Source organism: Topomyia yanbarensis, chromosome 3, assembly GCF_030247195.1.
Source record: "Topomyia yanbarensis strain Yona2022 chromosome 3, ASM3024719v1, whole genome shotgun sequence".
NCBI lineage: Eukaryota > Metazoa > Arthropoda > Insecta > Diptera > Culicidae > Topomyia > Topomyia yanbarensis.
Genome location: NC_080672.1, coordinates 274,662,244 through 274,671,978, shown reverse-complemented (window position 1 = coordinate 274,671,978; position 9,735 = coordinate 274,662,244). Strand labels below are relative to the sequence as shown.

Here is a 9,735-nt window from a genome sequence, read left to right as displayed (position 1 = left end):
TTAATTAGTTTTCTGTACTTACAGATGTTAACAGCGTAAAACAACGGGCTTAAATCCAATCCTGCAATTGCGGATTGATGTCCTTTTCTGTGAAGGAATTTGGAATCAAGTACAAAAGTAATTAATCTAAAACATATTTTAGACACTCACCTACGATATTATCTGGATCGGACTAATTCTTTGCACAAACACGAGCTAATTCTCTCTAACAAACAAATACTTTAATTGCCTCATAATGGTGCATGCCAATCTTCCCTTGGTATTGAAATTTACTATATTTGTTGAAAATTTCAACGGAAACGTGGTCGCCTGAAAGTTGTCGGTACATGACGTTTGACTTGACTATATACATAGTAAATTCAGAACTGAACAGAAGTAAATAGTGAAATAATACCAACATACATAGTAAATGTTACCGCAAATACAGTATTTCAATACCTAAAATCATAGTTAATTTAACTATAGAAAATAGTCATTGCCATCATTAGAATTTTCAAAAGCGCATAGTATATTTGCCATAAAGTGGTTAAGTTGAATATATTTTCCATTATTTTGAACATTTTGAGCTATAGTAAATATGAACATAGTTTTTTTGTATTGTTTACTATTCTTTATTATTTTCTGTGCAGGCACCAGAGTGGCTTCGACAAACATACACTGATAAAAAATATAACAGTAACATCTATTAATTTTACACATAGATTTTCGCAATTAGCGGCCGCATATGCATACTATATGCTCGCACATAGATCTATTGAGAAAAATATCAATACATACTATTTTTGTATTGACATTTAATAACTTAGGCACATAAAACATCATTCTATAGCGACACGTACATATAATTTATGTGTGAACTTGTTGCGTTCTACAGCTTGCACTTGAAATGGATGTTTTGCGCTTGATGAATATACCGTTTTTGCGCATTTTATTGCTAAGTGCGCGAAACAATTGAATTGTACAGTCAGATTATTTTGAGTGTACGATTACGAAAGTTATCAGTCAAAATTCAATTTGAGGGGAAATTCTGAACGAACAGTTAGTCGCCCCACTCAGCCATTAAACAAAACAAAAGAGAAAAGTATTCTCTTTCGTTGACTATTATACATCGTACTTGGGTGATAACGTTTTCTCCAGAATTTCTCTTCAAAATGAATTTTGACAGTTGGCCTCCTTTGGACCCTAATCATATGTTTGTCAAGAATTTGACGTATCCACATGAGCAGAAGTCTGACGTATTGTGAATGCGTCAAACTTAATGTTCGTTGACAAATTGTATCCAAATTTGGATACATCACATGGTTCCTTCCTCTTAATGCCACGCTCTAACTAGAATGCCCTAATTTGGATCGATTAGGCAATCCATGAGACGTTTCTAATCAGCTGATTATTTCTTGTTTACTTCTTCTGACGTTACTCCGAGGGGTGCGACGTCCAACAATATCGTTGATTCGATCCAACATCAAACGAATCGGACTAACGAAAGATGTTTGTCGGACGAGTTTTTCTGTTCGCAGGAGTAGACCTGTTGACAGTACCCACCGCTGAGTTGTCAAACAAACGTCTAATGGATTGCCTAATAGATATTTTGTAAAGACGATGTTTTAAATATAAAGACACGCGGAGTGAAAAACAATGAATTTAGCTGCAAGGTTTACCAAGTTATTTTGTCTGCTAATTTTGGCAACCAGGAGCACACTTAATTTATTCTGCTAAATCTCAGCTTTTTTCGCATCTTTTGCCGAAATCTCAACAGCTGAGATCTCAGTAAGCAAATTTTGTTGCTGAGATCTCAGTAAAAGAGATGTTTGATAGCTGATACTCAGAAAATATTCCACCAAAAATCAGCAAGCAAATCTCACTTCACTGAGATATCAGTTTCTCAATTTGTTGAAATCACGGCTGTTTTAAAATTGCCGCGGCGAATTGAGTGTGAGTATTGTGTAAACAGCGTAAACAGTGAGTGACTTGTAGTTTGAATGAATTCTTGACGAATTTCTTTTTTGAGATATTTCGCAAAATACTCCATGATGAAACTGGGAAACGCATTGATTTACATGACTAAGCTTGTGTACATGTTTTTTGTTTCAATAGAGAAGATATATCGAGAATGAAGTAGATGAGAAATAGCAATATTGCCGCACAGTTGCCTACTTTGCTGACGCCATTCAACATCAATATTCGTGACGAATGTCACAATTTTAGGAAAAAACTAGTCAATAGGTTTATAATGTTCAGGCTTTGCATGTACCATGTAGAAAATAAGGGATTTATTTGGGCCCGTGGCGTAAATATATTTTGGCCATGTTAATAATTTTGCAAACATATTATCTCTCACTTCGTGTATACTGCCCATGATCGCATATCAGTCCCATAAAGATAGGAAAACCCATAGAAAACGGGACAACTATGCGATCATGGGTAGTATACTCGCTGTAATTTGATATTGTTGGAATAAACTACTATCAAAGATAAACTCAAGATAGAGCGGTCAGAGATTTCCCATGTACCATCCGAATTAGACTCCTCGTTAAACTCGGTTCACCGTCAGAGTGACAGTTAAAAAAATCAAAGCGAGGCTTTGGGTAACACCGCCGTCGATCTTTGCGTCGTAGCTATGACAATATGTTGCTGTGAACATGTTGCCCGATTTTTCAGCAGCCAAATAACAAACTTTGAAGTACTTGTAGCTTGATAATTAGTGAATGGATAATTTGGTTGTTACTTTCACGAATGTGAATAATTTCTAGATAATTAGAATATCTAGATCGACTGATATATGTTCCATTAAGTTCCATGCACTATATTTGCATGCGAATCAAATGCGTACATTTTTAATTTCAATTGCAACGTACATTACCTGTTTAGGATACGATCGATCTGCAACAGTTCTGGTTATCACATGTCCGGAAAAATGCATTCAGTTGCACAATCAATCAAGTAATCATTCATTCATTCTACACTCAAAAAAAAAGTAAACGTTATGCCTATTGATTTTACACATAGATTTTTGCAATTAACGGAGGCATATAGACACTATTTGCTGGCACATAAACCTATTGTGTGTATTTACAAGAAATATTAATCTTACATTCACATTTCATAACTATTAGACACATAAAACCCCATTCTATAACAATATGCACATATAACTTATGTGTGTGCATACATTGTTTATACAGTTGACACATAGAAGGTATGTGTGCGCGTGATAACAATAGCATTTCTTCTTCATATGAATTTTAAGCGATTTGAAGCAAATAGAATTAACGTTTGGATTTTTTTTCAGTGTACGTAACGATTCGATACCATGTTTACATACTGCACAAGAACTTTTCCAACTTTGTTTGAGTTGTAACCATAGCATTTTGTAGACGCATGCAAATAATAATCGACGCCTATATCCGAAGGGGCAGCAAAAGCATACCATTATTGAGTTCACCGGTTCACGGTTACTGATCCATCTTTTCTGAATATTTTGTATGGGAAATAGTAATCTTGAGTTTATCTTTGCTACTATCATAAGAATAAACAATGCAATGCAATCGGCAATGCTCCGAAAACAACGGCAATTTAAACTACTGACTCAGTAGTTAAAGGATGTTGAAATTATCCGCCAGTTCCGAAATTTAGACTTGGAAGCCAACAAAAATATTCTAACCAGTGACAGGATTTATTTAGTTTTGTGGCTTTAGAATTGGATTACTATCGAAACGCGCATGATTTAAGAGAGGGATCAAATGTTGTTATGTCTTTTTTAAATTCAGAAATGATTCTATTTTCAGTATTTTGCATTCTGGGGCGATTTTTATTATGGGTAGATTTCGCATTTTGTTGAAACTGTTCTGCAAAAAGTAATGGATGAAACGTACCCAGGTTGAAGTACAAGGTCAGTACTCATTAATGAGTAGCAGCTCTTTACCTATTGAGTGGGTGATTGCACTTTTATTGAAAATGGGTATAACTACAGACACTTTATATAACAGGCTTGTGGAGAGAAAAACCGTAAAACTAGCAATAATGAATGTAAACTGGCATCACGGATCTCTCATACCCAGTACAGTTCAGCCGGAAATGAACTGGAATTCTGGCTGGTTCCAGTTCGTATCGGCCCCAGTGACACAACCGATTCTAACTAGAATCGGTTGTGTCACTGGAGCCGGAGTACGAACTGGAACCAGCCAGAATTCCAGTTAATTTCCGGCTGAGCTTAACTTGGTAAGCTTTGCATGGGTTTCCTCGTGTACTTCCTCTCAAACCCTTCATGCTCGTTTGGCTGCACTTTTTGACAGTCCGTTTGGCTGACACTTCGCTAGTCTGTGTATAAAGTGTCTGTAGGTATAACTATAGTTTTCTACGCTACCCCTTAATACATTATTTTATCAGTGTGGGTAGTAGCGAATGAGCGTGTAAACAACTGTGAACGTAGCCAAAAACGCAAAAAACTCATTCTTACAACTGTCAAAATCGTCCGCTGAAATTATAACAGATATGACAGACGTGCTTATAATTAGAGCTCGAGTGATAATTGGTAATTTGAATTCTACTCAAATTTATTCTTCAATAAAATTGGCTCGTTTTCTGATTCGTTTAGGTAAAGTGCAGTTGGTTTTATCTGATGTTAATATGAAATTCTAGAAGCAACTAGTATACACGCTATCAATACATAATGGTGAGTATTCCCGGTAAACGGATTATACGTTCGGATGACCTATTTTTAGAAATTAATTCTAAATTTAGTGTTTAACCGCGAGCTTCCTTGATGTGCAATATACATACCTTATGGTTTTCGTGTTACAAATATAAGTAAAATATGTGCTTTCTCTCACAGGCCCTTTTGGGAGCGCAATTGGTTATCACACTGATCATGGTCAGTGTGATTCAAAAAGTGAGCCCACACTTTTCGCTGGCCAAATGGATTCTCTGTTCGACCGGTCTGATTCGTTATTTGCACCCAACGGACGACGAGCTCCGGAAACTGTCGGGTGTACCTCGCGAGAAGACTAAGTCGAGAAAGGATAAACGGGGCAACGGTCATGTTGAGGTCAGCGATAGACCATCGACATTCCACGTCCCGCGAAGTTTGGACGTGCAACTGGAGACTGTCAGCATAGCGCCTTACGACATTATCCATTTGCGGTACTACACCGAATATCAGTGGATAGTGGATTTCAGTTTGTATGCGACGATCGTTTACGCTATTTCTGAGGTGGGTTTTTTGTTGTGTTATTTTAGAAATTACTAATTGCGTATAACCTGTTTCGTTTAGACATACACGTTTTTCTTTCCGATGAAAGAGGAGTTTAACTTGAGCATGTTATGGTGTTTGTTGGTCATCTTTTTTGCATTGTGAGTGTTATTCTTTCGTTTTGTGTAAGCGCAATATACACACTGATTATACATTCTTTCAAATTGTAGCAAATTATTGGCATCGCTCACAATCCAGTACTTCCAAAGTGATGAATCTATCGGTGAACGGTCAACTTGTATTGTGACGGGACTTGTATACCTATTGATAGCAATGATGATTTTGATTGTGCCGGAAACGACATTGGAGGTTGGTCTAGTACAAGCGTACAAGAGTTTCAATGAGAGTGCTTCTGTATTTTTGGAATCGCAAGGATTGCAGTCTTCGTAAGTATTCTTTTAAATATTTAGCGATCATTAATAGGAAACAGCAAATCAAATGTGTATCAAATCACTATACTAATCCTTCATCAGATAGTCACTAATCAATCGATCAAGCAGACAAGTGCTTTATGTGGGAGCGATACCATTTGTTTTTAAATATGGAGACACCTTGTTTTTTGTTGAACCTTGGAAAATATATCTCTTGCCACCGTGTCATAACGTCTGTAAAGGAAGTATTTATTCAAGTATTTATTATAGATTTTTCTCGATACCGTGTTTTCGGATGTTATAATGTGCTTTTGTATATCATAATGTCGCGGACTTTGTGACACATCACCCTTCGGACGTTATGACTCGGAACGCTACTATACGGTGTCATTTTCTTTGATTCGTTGATGATTTAATGATTTTTATAGGGTTACTTCCTTGACATGTTAGTGAATTATTTATATCTTACATGTCTCTTTTGTTATTAACAATTCATGAATGTCTTTTTGTGCCTGTGCAAGAATTGTAATTAATGGACATTTTCTATGTGCAGCGGGCCAGCCTCCGAAATAGTGGTAAAGTTCTTCATTGCTGTCGGCTGCGGTATTCTAGGAGCTCTGTTTACCTTCCCTGGACTTCGAATGGCCAGAATGCATTGGGATTCGTTGAAGTAAGTCATTTGCTAACAGAACCAAAAAAAAATTAACTTAACTTTTGAATTTCAGGTTCTGTCAGGATAAAGCATTGCTTAAATTCGGGCTTAATCTGAGTTTTGCAATGCCCTTTCTGTTGGTACTGCTGTGGATCAAACCGCTAAGCAGAGACTATCTAACCGTTCGTGTTTTTTCTGGAATGTCTGCTCCCCTGTATGTTAGCGAGGTATGAAAAATTATCATTATTGCACTAATACAATCTACCCCGATATAGGCTCTCATCCGAAGCATTTGAAACCATTCGCTTGGATACGGTGGTTTTTGCTGTTCTGCTTAGATTCGTTTTGATGCCAGTATATTTGCAAGCGTATCTCAACCTAGCATACGATAGAATCGAGGACCAGAAAAAGGAAGCAGGTCGCATAACGAATGTTGATCTGCAGAAGAAGATCACCTCTATTTTTTACTACCTCTGCGTCGTGACTCTGCAGTATGTAGCTCCAATTCTGATGTGCTTGTTCTTTACGCTAATGTACAAAACTTTGGGCGAGTACACGTGGACCGGGTTTTTGAAAGAGGCACTTCCGCCAAATGAATGCTCCGCTGATTTGGAAACTCAGCGAGCAATGGAAGTCGCGGCAGCTGCGTCGTTAGAGAGCAACGCTAGCTCGTCGGATGATACCAGTATTCTGTCCACAGCGGAAACCATTCAGCTATCGCTGCAAAGCTTGAAGTCCGTATTTACCAAAGATGTGTACCGGGGGTTGCTCGGTTTTGCCACGTGGTGGTGCTGTTTCAGTTGGTTTGCAGCGACCTCATTGGGAATGGTTTATCAGTCCTACTTCACCAAGTCATAAGCGGAAGGGTAGTATTTAATAGTGTAAGACCAACTGCGCATTTAGTTTAGAGATATGCATTTTGCAAGAAGTTCGCCGTCAGCGAGCACACAACGTTCTAAGCACAACTCGTTGATAGTCGATTGGAAAAGTCATGGTAGATTAATCATACATTTGCTGCCCATAATCACAAGTCGGACCCATGTTCTATGGGGTTCCTTATCTACATGGGACTGACTTGCGATTATAGGTAGTATGGTAGAACAAGGAAAAGCTATAATTAAAATCATATGTAATAGGTTTGGATAAATACAGTTTTTAAGTTTTTTGGATTGTTAATTTTTTGTGCATGTCGAATAATTTTGTGTTAAACAATAATAATAATACGGTTATCACAGTTATGTCACTTGGTCAATCCGAAATTTTTATGATCTTGGTCTTTCGCTGATATTACCGTTACAAGAACACCCACACCAACTGGGCCTACTGGAAGTGTCATACGTTACTATTCAAATCATTGAAAAATGCGAAGTGATCGATATTTTGCAATACATTTTTGATATTTGTTGATAAACAAAAAGACGTTTTTGTATTTGCACTTTTTTGAAGGCAGAAATATAATTTGATTGTAAAAAATGACTTGATAGCTTATTTCGTTGCGAAACGTGATCTTCCTGAAATATTACAATTCTTTGCAAGCATAAATAAAATGGTACGTTGCTGGCAGAGCTTATGATCCCAGTAAAATGATTTCATACACTACAAAACAACTATGATGGAAATCACTTGAATGGCGCTGCGTTATACTGGGAGATACATTAGGCGTCGTGGGCCTTTTTTGAATTTACATTTAAAAAAATAAAAATTTTCAAAATGCCTGCCCATCGGGTCTTGCTGACGCAGCTTGCTGCTGTGTGTTAAGATCCTCTTAAGGCCTGTGGTAAGGCTGTACCGAGTCTTTGGTGAAGCGCACTATCTGTACGATATCTGTGGGGAGAATAAATGATTGATGGTAGATTGCCGAGTTGGACACACACGCGTGTTTTATTTACAAGCTACAATATCACAAATTGGCGACGAGGATAAGTCATTAACAGCTATCAAAGGACGAGTTTGAATTGTTGACGTGCCATAGACTGAGGTGAGTGTTATTTGGGAGTTATAGTTGAAGTTTTGTGCTTCAAAATAATCGTTTTTTTCCCTGCGGTGAAAAGGAGTGGAAGAGCTAAATATTGCTACCGTGCAATAGAGTGGCGAATCTGCACCTGCTATCGCGCATGAGAGCGGCGATTTGCTACCGCGCATGAGAGCGGCGATTTGTTACCGCACACGACAGCGGCGTTTTGCTACCGCGCTTGAAAGTGGAGAATTGCTACCGCGCATGGAAGCGGCAAATATGAGAGTTCAATCGACCTACGTCTGCTGGCGATTTTTCTGGCGGTATCGGTGGATTTCCCAAAATCGGAATGGACAAATTTAAAATGTTTTCGAGTTTACCTTCGTTTTCGTTTGCTGACGTGCCAGTGACAGATCGTAGGAACAAGTGGCAAACATGGAAACGCAGATTTGCGATTTGTTTAAGAGCAGCGAATGTCGCGTCTGGTCCTGAGAAAAAAGACTTGTTACTAGCCCAGGGCGGTTTCGAATTGCAGAAATATTTTTCAACATACCGGGTGCAGACGTGGAGGGAGGAGGACCAGGGAAGTGGTATTGACCCTTACATTTTTGCCGTTAAAAAGCTAGACGGGTATTTTGCACCACAGCGACACGAACCACATGAGCGATATTTGTTTTGGGCTATGAATCCTGAACCAAACAAGACATTGGGAAAATTTTTAATGCGAGCGCAGAACAAATAATGCAAGCAAGTGTAATTGCGGTAAAAGTACTGGTGAAATCTCCGAGATAGCTGTAATCGACAAACTACTACAATTTGCCCCTGTCCAACTCCGAGAGAGACTATTACTAGAAGAGGAGCTTTCACTCGAGGAAGTGATTAAACAAGTGAATGCATTTTAGGCTCCTCGTTTGGCAAGTGATCAGATCGCCGGTCAAGGAATTTTGCAGCAGATGAACAAACCAACTGATATGGTACAACGTGTTCGTATGCTTTGCAAGTTTTGTGATCGATCTCACAGACCTGAAGACACTTGCCCCGCATGGAATAAAACTTGTTCAAACTGTGGGAGACGGGGACATATCCGTGCCGTGTGTCTAAATTGCCCGAGTAACAGCTCTATTAGTTTTCGTCAATCTGTCACAACACAACGTTTCGGTTAGAGAAACTATGAATATGCGTTTACACCTAGTGGTACCGTAGTTAAAAAAGCAGTGAAGAAACAATTACATTCGACTCGCCGACTACACGCAATCAACGAAAATAATTCTGATGATGGGAATGTAGAGCTAGTCGAGATCGTTTCGTCTGCTAATGATTCAGATGATCTTATTTGGGCAAAGGTTGGTGGCGTTTGGATTGAAATGCAAATTGATTCGGGAGTCCAGTCCAATATTATCGATGGCAACACGTGGCAGATTATAACTCGAAATGGGGTAAAAACTATTAGTAATAGTCTACAAGCTGACAGGAAGTTTAAAGCGGGACTATTTAGTCATCATGAAAATGT

General features: G+C 38.4%; 1 protein-coding gene across 1 annotated transcript; it reads left to right on the top strand.

Annotated features, from left to right (window-relative positions):
* The first annotated feature begins 4,437 nt into the window (after positions 1–4,437).
* On the top strand, positions 4,438–7,926 carry LOC131690256 (transmembrane protein 161B). Its single transcript, XM_058975882.1, has 8 exons — positions 4,438–4,531; positions 4,595–4,672; positions 4,832–5,209; positions 5,270–5,349; positions 5,419–5,634; positions 6,173–6,289; positions 6,345–6,485; positions 6,547–7,926. The coding sequence occupies exons 2-8, from the start codon at positions 4,670–4,672 to the stop codon at positions 7,127–7,129; spliced, it is 1,518 nt and encodes a 505-aa protein (XP_058831865.1). The 5' UTR covers positions 4,438–4,531; positions 4,595–4,669; the 3' UTR covers positions 7,130–7,926.
* The last annotated feature ends 1,809 nt before the right edge of the window (positions 7,927–9,735 follow it).

What these genes read in the sequence shown, in the direction of transcription:
- LOC131690256 (XM_058975882.1), top strand. An exon ending in TTGGTCATCTTTTTTGCATT is followed by an intron (nt 5,350 to 5,418) that starts GTGAGTGTTATT and finishes TTCAAATTGTAG; the next exon opens with CAAATTATTGGCATCGCTCA. An exon ending in ATGCATTGGGATTCGTTGAA is followed by an intron (nt 6,290 to 6,344) that starts GTAAGTCATTTG and finishes TTTGAATTTCAG; the next exon opens with GTTCTGTCAGGATAAAGCAT.